The sequence below is a fragment of the Trichosporon asahii genome (genome assembly GCF_000293215.1).
Source record: "Trichosporon asahii var. asahii CBS 2479 unplaced genomic scaffold scaffold00051, whole genome shotgun sequence".
In the NCBI taxonomy this organism is placed as follows: domain Eukaryota; kingdom Fungi; phylum Basidiomycota; class Tremellomycetes; order Trichosporonales; family Trichosporonaceae; genus Trichosporon; species Trichosporon asahii.
The window spans coordinates 769,967-782,837 of NW_014040873.1; the positions used below are offsets into that span (position 1 = coordinate 769,967).

The 12,871-nt window shown below is 59.9% G+C and overlaps 6 protein-coding genes across 6 annotated transcripts; 4 read left to right on the plus strand and 2 right to left on the minus strand.

The window, feature by feature from the left end:
• Positions 1 to 343: 343 nt before the first annotated feature.
• Positions 344 to 2,201, plus strand: A1Q1_02671 (UDP-glucose dehydrogenase; the record flags this gene model as incomplete). The annotated part of the gene is made up of 3 exons (XM_014323932.1): positions 344 to 377; positions 662 to 881; positions 1,049 to 2,201. 3 exons carry the CDS (start codon positions 344 to 346, stop codon positions 2,199 to 2,201), a joined length of 1,407 nt encoding a protein of 468 aa, XP_014179407.1.
• A 432-nt stretch (positions 2,202 to 2,633) lies between these two features.
• A1Q1_02672 (uncharacterized protein) lies at positions 2,634 to 3,593 on the plus strand (the record flags this gene model as incomplete). The annotated part of the gene is made up of 5 exons (XM_014323933.1): positions 2,634 to 2,692; positions 2,743 to 2,842; positions 2,897 to 2,911; positions 2,989 to 3,084; positions 3,126 to 3,593. The coding sequence occupies 5 exons, from the start codon at positions 2,634 to 2,636 to the stop codon at positions 3,591 to 3,593; spliced, it is 738 nt and encodes a 245-aa protein (XP_014179408.1).
• A 62-nt stretch (positions 3,594 to 3,655) lies between these two features.
• A1Q1_02673 (aldo-keto reductase) lies at positions 3,656 to 4,718 on the minus strand (the record flags this gene model as incomplete). The annotated part of the gene is made up of 3 exons (XM_014323934.1): positions 3,656 to 4,325; positions 4,376 to 4,394; positions 4,448 to 4,718. 3 exons carry the CDS (start codon positions 4,716 to 4,718, stop codon positions 3,656 to 3,658), a joined length of 960 nt encoding a protein of 319 aa, XP_014179409.1.
• Positions 4,719 to 5,545: 827 nt separating this feature from the next.
• Positions 5,546 to 9,655, plus strand: A1Q1_02674 (uncharacterized protein; the record flags this gene model as incomplete). The annotated part of the gene is made up of 3 exons (XM_014323935.1): positions 5,546 to 8,178; positions 8,216 to 9,511; positions 9,565 to 9,655. The coding sequence occupies 3 exons, from the start codon at positions 5,546 to 5,548 to the stop codon at positions 9,653 to 9,655; spliced, it is 4,020 nt and encodes a 1,339-aa protein (XP_014179410.1).
• A 242-nt stretch (positions 9,656 to 9,897) lies between these two features.
• Positions 9,898 to 11,311, minus strand: A1Q1_02675 (zuotin; the record flags this gene model as incomplete). The annotated part of the gene is made up of 2 exons (XM_014323936.1): positions 9,898 to 10,883; positions 10,930 to 11,311. The coding sequence occupies 2 exons, from the start codon at positions 11,309 to 11,311 to the stop codon at positions 9,898 to 9,900; spliced, it is 1,368 nt and encodes a 455-aa protein (XP_014179411.1).
• Positions 11,312 to 11,749: 438 nt separating this feature from the next.
• Positions 11,750 to 12,237, plus strand: A1Q1_02676 (uncharacterized protein; the record flags this gene model as incomplete). The annotated part of the gene is made up of 3 exons (XM_014323937.1): positions 11,750 to 11,793; positions 11,862 to 12,073; positions 12,125 to 12,237. 3 exons carry the CDS (start codon positions 11,750 to 11,752, stop codon positions 12,235 to 12,237), a joined length of 369 nt encoding a protein of 122 aa, XP_014179412.1.
• Positions 12,238 to 12,871: the final 634 nt, after the last annotated feature.

A 12,871-nucleotide genomic window follows, 5' to 3' on the forward strand; every position in this document is an offset into this window, starting at 1 on the left:
TCCCCTCAGCCAGCAGCCAGCCTACTTTGCTCGAGCCAGCAAAGTTGGGTGTGCGCGTTGAGGGCCATCGAGGCGCGGTGCCTGAGGACATGGCAAACGTTGAGAGTGAACGCGTGAATCAACGGCGGTATCAGCCTTTCCTTCCCTCTCCGATTTACCCCTACCCACCCCCGCTCCCACCCCGCGCGCGCTGTCCGCCCTCACTCACCCTCTCCCTCACCCTCATATTATTACTCCTCGCTCCTGCGTCCCATCTCTTTCACCCACCCCCCCTCTCCGACCCGTCTTCATCTTTTCTCCTTCTCTCTCCTCTCCTTCGACATCCACTCTCACTCTCTCCAAAATGGCCCCCATCCAGGTTAAGAAGATCTGCTGTAGTGAGTACCGCCTCCGCTCGCCCTCCAACCCCCATCACCGACTTTTTGGTGGACGGCCACGCTCGCCATCAAAATCACCCGGTGATCGTGGAAGACGCAACGCGTGCGCGTGCCGCGCTCGCGGCGAGACACGTTCCACGTGTGTTGCGCGTCCTTCGCTCCCTTCCATCACTGGGAGGATCAGGTGACGCGCTGTAGCCTGTGCTTTCGGCCTGATAGCGCCAAGAAGCGCGCCTTGCTACCTTCTCAGCCTCCCTCTGCAACAAGTGACTAACGTGTCCCAGTCGGTGCTGGTTACGTCGGTGGCCCCACCTGCGCTGTTATCGCGCTCAAGTGCCCCCACATCCAGGTCACCATTGTCGACCTTAACCAGGCCCGTATCGACGCCTGGAACTCGGACAACCTCCCCATCTACGAGCCCGGTCTCGACGATGTCGTCAAGGCTGCCCGCGGCAAGAACCTCTTCTTCTCGACCGACGTCGACAAGGGAATCGCTGAGGCCGAGTGAGTATTCTGATGGAGGTGCGAGGGGTATCATCCAGTCTACGAGAGAAGCACGTTGGGACGCGCGACGGGCGCGAACGTGCCAAACGAGCAAAAGTTCTTCTTGCAGCGTGCGACAGTCCTGAACACCCTTAACTTTCGAAGCTAGAGTTGTAGCTGACGTGCAGCCTCATCTTCGTCTCCGTGAACACCCCCACCAAGAAGTCTGGTATCGGAGCCGGCTTCGCTGCCGACCTCAACTTCCTCCAGCTTGCTACCCGCCGCATTGCTGAGGTCTCCACCTCCTCCAAGATCGTCGTCGAGAAGTCGACCGTTCCCTGCCGTACTGCCGAGTCGATGCGCACCATTCTTGAGGCCAACTCCAAGCCTGGCTGCACCTTCGACATCCTCTCGAACCCCGAGTTCCTTGCTGAGGGTACCGCTATCAACGACCTCTTCGCCCCGGACCGTGTTCTGATCGGTTCGCTCCAGACCGAGTCCGGTATCAACGCCTGCAAGGCCCTCACTGAGGTCTACGCCAACTGGGTCCCCAAGGACCGCATCCTTACCGTTGGTCTCTGGTCGTCTGAGCTCTCCAAGCTCGCTGCCAACGCCATGCTTGCCCAGCGTATTTCTTCCGTTAACGCCCTCTCGGCCATCTGTGAGGCCACTGGTGCCAACATTGACGAGGTCGCCTACGCCGTCGGCAAGGACACCCGTGTCGGCCCCAAGTTCCTCAAGGCCTCCGTCGGTTTCGGTGGCTCGTGCTTCCAGAAGGACATCCTTAACCTTGTCTACCTTTCTGAGTCGCTCCACCTTCCCGAGGTCGCCAAGTACTGGCGTGCCGTTGTTGAGATGAACGAGTTCCAGAAGGACCGCTTCTCTCGCAAGGTCGTCGAGACCCTCTTCAACACCATCACTGGCAAGAAGATTGCCATCCTCGGCTGGGCCTTCAAGAAGGATACCGGTGACACCCGCGAGTCGCCCTCGATCTCGATCGCCAACCACTTCCTCTCGGAGAAGGCTCGCGTCACCATCTACGACCCCCAGGTCACCGAGGAGCAGATCTGGCTCGACCTCACTGACTACGGATCGATCCCCGCTGAGCCCATCAAGCCCCACGTCTCGATCCAGAAGTCGGCCGAGGAGGCTTGCAAGGGTGCCGAGGCCATCGTTATCTGCACTGAGTGGGACGAGTTCAAGACCCTCGACTGGCAGAAGATCTACGACAACTGCCCCCGCCCCGCCTTCGTCTTTGACGGCCGTCTCATGCTCGACCGCTCCAAGCTCCAGCAGATCGGTTTCAAGGTCATCACCATCGGCACTGGCGACCGTGTCTAAGCACACCCTTTTGTCCTCTTAGACGACTTTACCCCCCATTTATTATGTAGATACTCCGCACACCACCATCTCTTAGCTCATACATAGCATCCTGTACATTGGATTGGACACTGGCTCTGGAAAATAGGGCAGTTATAGATTGTGCCATGAATCTGTGCTGCTGTAATCGAACTGCGCTTCAGACGCTTGCAGAAGCACAGAGTGCGAGCCGATAAGCTAGCGAGGCCAGCAGAGCGTCAGAAAAGTCCGTTGATTCGAAACCCCTGACGTGCTAAGGGCTAATGGGGAGGCTGTCTCGTGGCACAACTGGCCTCGTGTAGGTGGAGGACAAGGGCAAAGGTGGAGGTCGACCCCTCTTGCCACCTAGGCATTGCCTTCTTGACATGTGCCCTACCTGATCTCCCTACCCATACCCTCTAGCACCGCCGCGTTATGGAGGACGATCAAGGCTATCAACACGAAGCTACACCGGTGGTCTCTGATCTGGAACTGTAAGTGCGGCCAGGCGTGTGCGGGGACGAGGGAAGGAAGACCACGATAGGATTGAAGCGAAAGATGCGCTCCGACAGATGATGAGCGGGTTCGGTCTTACTCTGTGCGCTAGAGGCCTGCGCAAAGACCGAGGAATGTTCACTCAAGCTGTACCCAACGCAGTCCGCTGACATCCAGTGAATCGGCCATTCTGAAAGGCGTAGCGTCACACCGACCAGGTCAGTTCACACCATCGCAATCGATAAGCTGACCATCAGTCGGCCGGCACAAGCACATTCTCATCATTTCGCTGCAGACGCAAGTGCATGAGCAGACCGGGGTGTGGGTGCCGATCACGAGGCTGTGGGACACCCTGGGCGACCTGTACAACCTTGACGCTCTAGACAACATGGTACGTCCAGACTGCCTTCCTTCCCTGTGCTAACCTCGCAGTCCTCCTCCACCCCATCACTTCCCAGCAGCCCAGATCAACTATCCCCGATTCCACTTCGGCACCGGCGACCGAAACGATCTGCGTCACTGTCATCGCTGTCATCAAGCCCGCCATCGCCAACAGATGGTCCTTCAGAAAGCAAAAGTGCAAAGGTCATCAACTCGGCGCACTTTGGCCGTGCCTTCGAACTGCCTCCGCTGCGGCGCGATTCGGGCGATGAGGGAGAAGGACCAGACTCGGACGACCTCGAGTGGCACGACCTGCTCTATAGTCGTGCGACCGGCGGCGATGAGAACGAGGACGAGTGGAAAGAGAGGATAGAGCGTCAGATGCGCGAAAACGGTACCGAGAGCGGGAGTCCGACCCCGGAGGACAAGCCGAAGAAGGGCAAGCGGAGACGAGGTCGCGAAAGCACGGACGGTACGCCGCCAGCCGCGAAGCGCGGACGTGGTCGCCGTCGCCAGTAGCCCTCTTTGCATTAGAACTCATAGACAACTAGCATATATTGTATCATTACGTCTTTCAATCACTACGGCGTGTCGACCGGGTTCCATGAGCACGCCCCCTCGGCGCCCATGTCGCAGTCATCGAGCTCGGCCATATCCTCGTCGGCAAGCTCAAAGTCGTACACCTCCGCATTCTCCTGGATCCTCCACTCATTGACGCTCTTGACCTGGGGAGAGTATCCCTTCTGCAGGCTCCAGCGAATAAGGATCTGCGCCCAGGTCTTGCCGTACTTCTTAGCGATGCGGGTCAGGACGGGATCCTCAGCCCTCTGCGCGCGGACGAGGGGGCAGTAGGCCTGCACGGCGATGCCCTTCTCCTTGCAATAGGCGACAATGTCTCGCTGCTGGCACCACGGGTGCAGCTCGATCTGGTTCACGGCCGGCACAGGACCGGGGAGAGCCTTCAGGTGCGCAACGCCAAAGTTGCTGACACCGATGGAGCGGAGCCAGCCCTCCTTTGCACCCTTCGCGAGAGCGGCCCACTCGGCAGTGCGGGCTTCGGCGTTAGGTCGCGGTGCGTGAATGAGCATCAGATCGATGTATGCTTCGTCTTGCGGAGTCTCGGGCTGCAGCCTGGGGAGAGAGCGCCTTAGCTGAGCGTATACATCGTCGGACTTGGGGACATCGTGGCCGGGCATGAACTTTGTAGTTACGAAGACGGCGTCGCGCTGCAAGCCAGATCCGGAGAGAGCCCTGCCGACCTCTGTAGCCTATCAGTAGCTGGTACAAAGAAGCGAACTCACTGTCCTCGTTGTGGTATGCCTGCGCGGTGTCAACTGGTCGTCAGCCTGACTCGCCCCAGAGCCCATATTCACTCATCCTGTAACCCAGCCTCAGCGCAGTGGACACGGCGTCGCGGCACTCGTCCCCGCGCGCCTGGTACACGCCCAAGCCCAGGAGGGGCATCTTGTACCCGCTGTTGAGCGTGAGCGTGCTGCCGATAGAGAGCTTGGACATGGTTGCTGGTTGGGTAATGTGAGAATGGACATGGGCGATAATGATGTCAACGCCAACCTTAAGAGGGGGAGAAAGGTCGGTCACATCTCGGCCATTAAAAGCAGATGCGTCGCCTGTCGGTTCTTCCATGCAACTGACCGATGGAACAATGCCTGATCGGAAGCAAGGCTGCAGCATCGTCCGTATACCGTATACGTGGTCACTGCCCTCGTGACCATACATCTGCGTCTGCGAAGGCAAAACTGATCCAGCATCACGCACTCCCTTCTGACCAATTAAACCTCGTAACCAACCCCCCCCCCCGTGGACGCGACTGATATTCCTCACTACCACCTGTGCTTGCTCTTAGAGACTTAAACGGTGCAAACAGCCACCTCTGAGGCCGTCATCTACCATATAACACAGACCTTCTGATATTTTGGCGCTCCATCGCCGTCGTTAGATCTCAGAGGTACGTCAGGGTATCGAACGCCGCCCCATGAACGCGACGCGGCCATGGCGGTGTCGATTGTTGGGGACGGGTTACACGTTGGCGAGTGTTCACAACTGGCACTAGGCAGAGATCCCAGACGTGACAAGATCGGGCCAAACGTGCGCGCACCTACTAGTTTCGAGCCAGTTGCAATCGAATGCATTCAAAGGTGAGCGGGTGAGCGGCGAGACGAGTGTGTGACGTAATGCAGTCATGAGCGGTGCCCCACGTGGTTGCCACCCACTCGGCCTCCGTCACGGTACAGCCTGTGCTTGCCAGTTGAGATCGGGCCTCGACCAGCTCCGCCGCATTCATGTACCCGTCACCTGTTTGCTTGCTCTCCACATCGCCATCAACTTGAACAAGGAGCACGCCCCGACCCACAGCATCGATGCCGCCTCTGCCCCCGTCGCGCGACCGCGACGCGCCGTCGGCGGCGTCGTCCCGGCCACCCTCGTTCCACTCCACAATCACAAACAACAGCATGCGGCGGCCGCCACCCGCACTCCGCACCCCAGGCTTGGGGCCGCGCAAGGCCAAGCCCGCCGTTACGCTCGTCTTCGCCGCCGGGGATGCAGTCCCTCCCAACGTTCCCCTTGGCCTGCGCCGTGCCGTCTCGGGTGCCAGTCCCAGCGAGGAGGCGCTCTCCCGTCAGCTCGACCAGGACATGGCCGGCGAGCGCCTCGGTCTCCGAAGTAGAAGATCAAGCGCGGCGACTCTGGCGTCTTTAAGGACATTTTCGGCTGACGCCGGAAACACGGTCCAGGAGGAAGAGGGCGAATGCGACGATCAGCAGGCGGGCCCATCCCGGCCAAGAGAGAACACGGACACTCTGCAAGTACCCTCCTGTGCCGTTTCGACATCCACCCCTTCCGTCATGAGCGATGTTGAACCAACGAAACCAGAACCCCCATCAACACCCCCACGCAAGGTGAACCCAAAGCACTCGGGCGCTTGGTTACGATGGAACTCGCCGACGCCCACGTTCCCGAAGAGGGGCGAGAAGGGCAAGGGCAGAGAGGTGGAGTCTCTTGCTGAACCGGATCACAACACCGACACGGCTCCTGGCCAGCGCTCCGACGCTCCGACGCCTACCCGTAATGTTGGCACGACTTCTGCACACACCGGTGACACGCAACCTGGCACGTCAGCCTCGGCTCGTGGACCCTCGCCTTCACACGCACACGAAGACGCGGACATTAACGACGTGTCTGGCCTGCTTGGACGCAACTCTCTGAACTCTTCCACAACCACGAATCCAGTCTCATCTCTTACCTCATCCACTGCATCAAAACCCGCAGAGTCGACAACGCTAGCTGCGCCGGCAGAAGTGACGGAGAAGGAAGTTGAGGCGCCGACACAGTCCGATCCGCAGAGCGATCCTCCACCGGCACCTCAACCAGAGGCGCAGTCGCAGGCTCAGCCAGAACCGCCCAAAGGCTGGCTTGAGTACGTCTTCGGTCCCAGCCGGCCCAGGGCGTCTGCGCCGGCGGCTAAGACATCCAGCACTTCCCGTGCGTCTGCGCCCGCGTCTACGCCCTCTCGCGCTTCCACTCCCACCGTTCACCCAGCCCCCTCCACCCAAGCTATTGCCACCAAGAACAAGGCTGAGAGTGTGGTCTCAACTTCCAGCACTTCACGGCCACCTGTCACGGCTCACTCTTCTCATGGCCCAGCAATGAACGGTAACGGCAACGAGCCTAACGCCAAACGCTGCAAACTCGATCCGGAGATCGCATCCCTCGCTCCGTCCACGACTCCGACAAAGGCTCCCCCGACCGTCTCCAGCACGTCAGCAGCCAAGCTGATGGCACGTGAATCACCGGCCGCAGCATCCCTCAAGGCTACGAGCACACGCAACGGTCGACCGGGTCACGTACCGTCCACCACGACGCAGCCGACACCCAACATGCCCTCCGAGCCCTCGTCCAAGGCTTCCTCCGCCGCCGGTTCGGCACCGCACACGCCTGTGCGCCGCTCCATGGACTCCACACGAGAGCCTGATTCTCCGGCCGATGACCCCGACTTGACGCCCAAGGCGGAGCCCATGCATGTCGCTGAAGTACAAGGGTGGGGAGCGTACTTCACCTCGTTTGTTTTCTCATCGACTGTCAGCACGCCGGCGAAGCCCCAGGAACAGCCCGAGCGCCCTAAGAATACGACGGGCCACAGCAAGGACAGCGATGCGACCATTGTGGAAGCCACTGATCCCGCAGCCGATCAGAAACCTCTTCCGACAGAAGAACTCCCTGGCCAGCCCGACGAACGCACGTCGACGCCTCCTCCTGCACACTTACCCGCCCCGCCTCAACCCGTTGCTCAAGGCAGCACCCCGTCTCCCGGAAGCAAGAACAAGCTCGCATCCTCCACGTCGTCAACAGCCGGGTGGCTGAACTACCTCGCGTTCCGCGCGAGTCAGAAGAAGATCACGGGGTCGACGGTCGGCTCATCTGAGCCTCGTGTTAGCGGCGAGACGGCCCGAGAGGAAGTTATGGACTTCGAGAACGACCCGAACTTCCCTGCGGCTGAGTCACCGACCAAAGCGGCGGCCGAGAAGGCTCTCGTAAGGAAGGAGCAGAAGGAACAGCCTGCGGCCACGCAGCGTGCCCGCGACAAGAATTTGACTCACAAGCGGTCGCAGAACTTGTCGCAGGCCCAAAGCCTTGCACTCGAGGCACGTCGCCAGTCGAGCACGTCTTCGACGCGTAGTGGTGTGCTCGCCAACGAGCGACCGCTTGCTGCTGCAAACAAGCCCAAGTCGTCGCTCCCGCCTCCGCCGCAGCCTCCAGCGAAGCAGCCCAGCCTGCTTATTCCCAGCTTCGAGACGACGTTTGACCGACCGCCTCGTTCCTTCCTTCCGAGGACTACAGCTGGTGGCGTGGCCACGGCTACGGGCGTTGCGTGGCGCGCACTCGGAGCTATGAGCAGCTACGTGTACGGAGAGAAGGAGGACGCCAACAAGGAGACGCGCGGCAGAAAGGCTGGACGAGATGTCGGCGCGGACTTGCCACGGCGCATTGGGCTCGGAAGCGGTACCCCCGACGATGGATGGAAGAACGTCCGTCGCGTCGTCGTCGTAGGTGTTCACGGCTGGTTCCCCGCCAAGATGCTCACGAGGTGAGTTAAAAGAGCCAGAACTTCGAACTAATCTCAGCGTAATCGGGGAGCCCACTGGCACCTCTGTTCGTTTCGCCAACATGATGGGTGAGGCGGTCAAGAAATTCTTCCGCGAGAAGGGAGTCGATGACTCGGAGATTCGCCTGACGCTGATCCCGCTCGAGGGTGAGGGAACGATCGAGAACCGCGTCGATAAGCTTTACAAGGCGTATCTGTCGAACCCCGCATGGATCAACGACCTGCGCCGCGCCGACGCCATCTTCTTCGCGGCGCACTCGCAGGGCTGCATCGTCACGACGCACCTGATCTCGCGAATGATCGCGCAAGGCCACATCCGCACACCGCACAATCGTGACGCTGTCGCGCGCTGCGAGTGGGCATTCGGACCGATTGCCATCGTGCCGTCCGAGGACTCAAAGAAGGGCAAGCAGAAGCTTGCGCACCTCACCGGCGCCGAAGGAGGCAGGCAAAAGGTCGCAATGCTCGCCATGTGTGGTGTGCACCTCGGCCCTTTCCTCCACATCTCGACGTCGTCTGTGATCGGGCCGTACTTGCAGTGGTTCGAGAACGCCGCTGCGCGCGAGCTGTTCGAGTTTCAAGATACCGAGTCGCCCGTGAGCCAAGCTTACCAGCGTGCTCTTGCCATGATTCTCGAGAACGAGGTCCGCATCCTGCTCTTGTCTTCGATTAACGATCAAGTCGTGCCGATCTACGGAGCCTCGTTCTCAACGGCAACGCACCCACTGCTGCTGCGTGCGCTGTTTGTGGACGGTGCGTCGTATCTGGCAGAGGACTTCATGACGAATCTCATGTGCTTCGCGTTCATGTTGCGCAACGCAGGCATCGACGACCAGGGTCTGGTCGAGCACCTGTCTGAGGCGACGGCAGGCTCGCTGACCGGCGTCGGTCACTCGTCACCCTACGACGACCTCGGTTGCTACTCCCTTCTCGTGCATTACCTGCTGCACGCGGGGCCGGCCGCGAGCCCGCTCCCGCCACTCAAGATCGAGCCATTCTCAGCAAAGGACACGAAGAACGACTTTGAGCTGCCATGGATTATGCGCGCGCTCGTTGACTCACCCGAAATCAACGACTTGTTCCCGTCTGAGGTGCGCCAGCTGAAGGAGTCGATTGCCGACTGGAAACCGAACACGAAGGCGTTGAAGGAGATCAAGAAGCGTCTTGAGCCCATGGCCGGACGCAAGCGCCGCGTCGCCAGCGGCCTCTCGGGCCTGAACACCGTTAACAGCAGCACGTCGTCACTGCCCGGGCTGGTGAACGAGGCTGGCGCGGAGACGGGCAAGAAACAACCATCAAAGCCTCAGAGCAAGCTGTGAGTATTCTGGCGGAACGCGAGCTAACGCCCTAGGCGCTGAGCACGAGTAGACTTTCTAGAGCCACAGAGCAAAGACAGACGATTCGTTCAGAGTGTGCTGCCGACGCAGCCACTCTCACTGTCCCACCGATCACTGTATAAACACTTTTACTCACCGCACGAACACCACATCCATTCAACGGATCCAGTTGCAGAATCTCTGTTGTAGAATAGAGCCCCGGTCTCACATGCATCATCTTTTTGTCATTGAGTGGCTGCTGCAGTTGGGTGATAGATAAATGCATCTACGCTTAGGGGTCTAAGGGAGGCGGCTGCGGGCAGGCTGTACGCCCACAGTACACCGTGACAAGACAATTCTACATGACTGGAGCAAGTCCGAGCGCTTAAGCGAACTCGGTGAACTTGCCGGCGCCCTTGTCGCCGAGGGCGGCGACCTGGGCCTTGAGGACCTCCTTGACGGGCTCGCCGGTGCCGGCAGCCTCGACCTTCTCCTTGAGGCCCTTGATGGCCTCGGGCTCGGAGAGCTCGACAATGGCGTCGAGCTCGGCGAGCTGCTTCTCGATGACGGCAGCGGAGGGGGCGGAGCCAGCGGCCTGGAAGTAGTTCGAGTTGGCAATGGCGGTGGCAACGGCCTTCTTCCACTTCTTGAGGTTCTTGCGGGCGGCCTCCTTGGCCTTCTTGGCGGCCTCACGGTCGGCCTTGGAGGCCTTGTTGGCCTCGGCCTCGGCGGCCTTGCGCTCGGCCTCCTCCTTCTTCTTCTGCTCCTCGAGCTTCTTCTTCTCGGCGGGGGTGAGGGGCTTGGGCTTGGCGGCGCCGTTGGCAGCTCCGCCCTTCTTCTTGGCGAGACGGGCGGCCTTCTCCTCCTCCTTGATGCGCTTGATGCGCGGGTCGTTGGCGAGAACAGAGTCGACGAGCTCACGAAGACGGGCGTTGTCCTCCTTCTTCATACGCGTGCGCTCGCTCTTGTTCTTCTTCTCGGTGTAACGCTTGTCGTCACGCGACTCGGAGCCCTCGTTGACCTCCTTGTCGTGCCACTCGAACGAACGCCACGAGTCGAAGTTGTACCAGAAGTCGTAGAAGCCCTCGACCTCGGCCTTGCTGGCGTCGGGTCCACCGAACTCGGCAACGGGCTGGATGTTGGAGAAACGGCCCTCGCGGACAAAGATGGGGCCAAACACCTCGCAGTACTTGTCGGCAGGAACGGTCTTCGGGTTCGGGACAGCGTCCGAGATGTTCCAGTCGACCGAGTCGAACTGCCGGCGGCGCTCCGGGTTCGTGAGCTGGTCGAACGCCTTCTGGATACACTTGAAGAAACCATCGTCGTGGTCGGCCTTCTTGTCCGGGTGATGACGGAGGACCTTACGGCGGTCTACTGGTCAGCCCAAGTTGCTGTTTGACATCCAGATGATACTCACGGGCAATCTTGATCTGGTCGTCGTTGGCGGTGTAACGGAGGTGTCCGAGACCAAGGATGGCGTAGTGGTCCTGCTTCTTCCACTCCTTCGGGTCAGAGGCAAGGAGGGCCTTGTCCTCCTGCTCCTCACCAAGACCGGGGTAGAGCTGCTCTCCGTCCTCGGCGGCCTTGGCGGCAGCCTTAGCGGCGCGGGCCGAGCTCTCGGCCTCGTCGTCCTCGGCGAACGACATCTGGAGGAGCTCACGGCGAGCGTACGAGATGTACGACGGGCCGGCAGGATAGACCTCGAGCTCCTTGGGAGCCGAAGGCTTGCCCGAGGCGGAGGGCTTGGAGTAGCCGGCGGGCGCGGCGGGGATCGTGAGGTCGATGGCGACGGCCGACATTTTTGGTGTGATGAGGGTGGTGGTGGTGATCGTCACTTTTGCGGCTGCCTCGAAATATTCACCTCGACCTCCCATAGACGCAGTGACCGTTTCCCTGAGCCCGACCGCCCGCCCGGTCTCCCACGAGGTGAGCGAAGATTTGTTTTTCATTGTTTCGGCCCCCTTTTAATCCGCACCCAACGGAACCAATCTGTCTCGCGTGGCGATATGAAGTCAATCGGCGACTTCGAGATCAGCCAACTTCGACAAGCTGGCTCAGCACAACAACATCGAACTTTGCGTCCCTCTAGCTGTCTCTTCGGGAGACCGTATTCAACCACTCAAAAGGGATAAGGCGAGCTGCAGCCCGTTCTCCCCCGGCGTCCTCTCGAGTTCGACTGCCCTTCGCATATCACCTAGCTTCTCCTGCATCGTCCTTTCCCCGCCACCTGACCCATCATGTCGCAGGCGCCCAAGGACCCGGTGACGGCGCGCATTCTCTTGTGAGTCCTTATCCTGCTGTGCATAGCTGACAAACCAGTGTGAAGAACTTGTGAGGTTTGAGTTACAGGCCTTCGGCTGACCTCAGGAACTTCAACATCTCCGGTTCAGACCTGTACGATCTGTTCGGCAAGTACGGTCCCATCCGGCAGGTGCGATTGGGAACGAGTACCGAGCTCAAGACGAAAGGAACCGCGTATGTTGTGTTTGAGTCGCCTGATGATGCGAAGGAGGCCATCAATGCTCTGAACGGTTTCCACCTGATGGAACGGTATATCGTAGGTACGTACCACTGAGAGCTACCAAGGCAGGAAAGCAAGCTAACCCGAGCAGTTCTCTACCACCAGCCAGTCAAGCAGCAAGCGAGCCAGCTTGCCAAGGCGGAGATTCGCGCAAGGGAGCAGGAACTCGAGATGGAGAAGAGGAGACTCGGCATGACGGATTAGACGTGTACGATTGGGAGACATGCATTGTATCAGTAGGTCTGACGGATCATGACGGAACGAGTCACGTTGAGCCTCTTCACCTCGAGAAGCTTTTTGTTACGGAGCAGTGAATTTGGGACAGAAATGCTGGTCAGACTGACGTGCCGGTCCCCTTGGGCTTCACCTTGGCGCAGCGGTAAACGCATCTCACGGTAGACTACAGACACTACATGTACATCACCCAACTGAACATCGATGACCAGCCTTCTTCTCGCTCCTCAATCAAGCGCTTCGGATTGCTCGCCACGGGGATCACCACCAGATCTGCTGACCGCAGTACCCACACATCGGGATGCGATCGTACGGCGACTCCGCCTTTGTGACGGGGACGCCGATACAGTTGTCTGACCGAGTCAGCGCTTGTTCATTACTCTTCTTTTATGGTCGATGCACTGGGAGAAAGTGGGATCCGACTCACCGCCCAAGTTGTCGCCGCCGTTGCCGCCGTGGCAGATTTGCCATCCGGGCGTGGGTGCTACCTGCTTCCAGGCGGCGGTGCAGGCTGGCTCGTTCTTGGCGTCGGCGGACGTGTTAACGGGAGCGGACCGTCTGCTGGGGGGAACGCCAGTTGGAAGACGCTGGCACATGCTTGGCG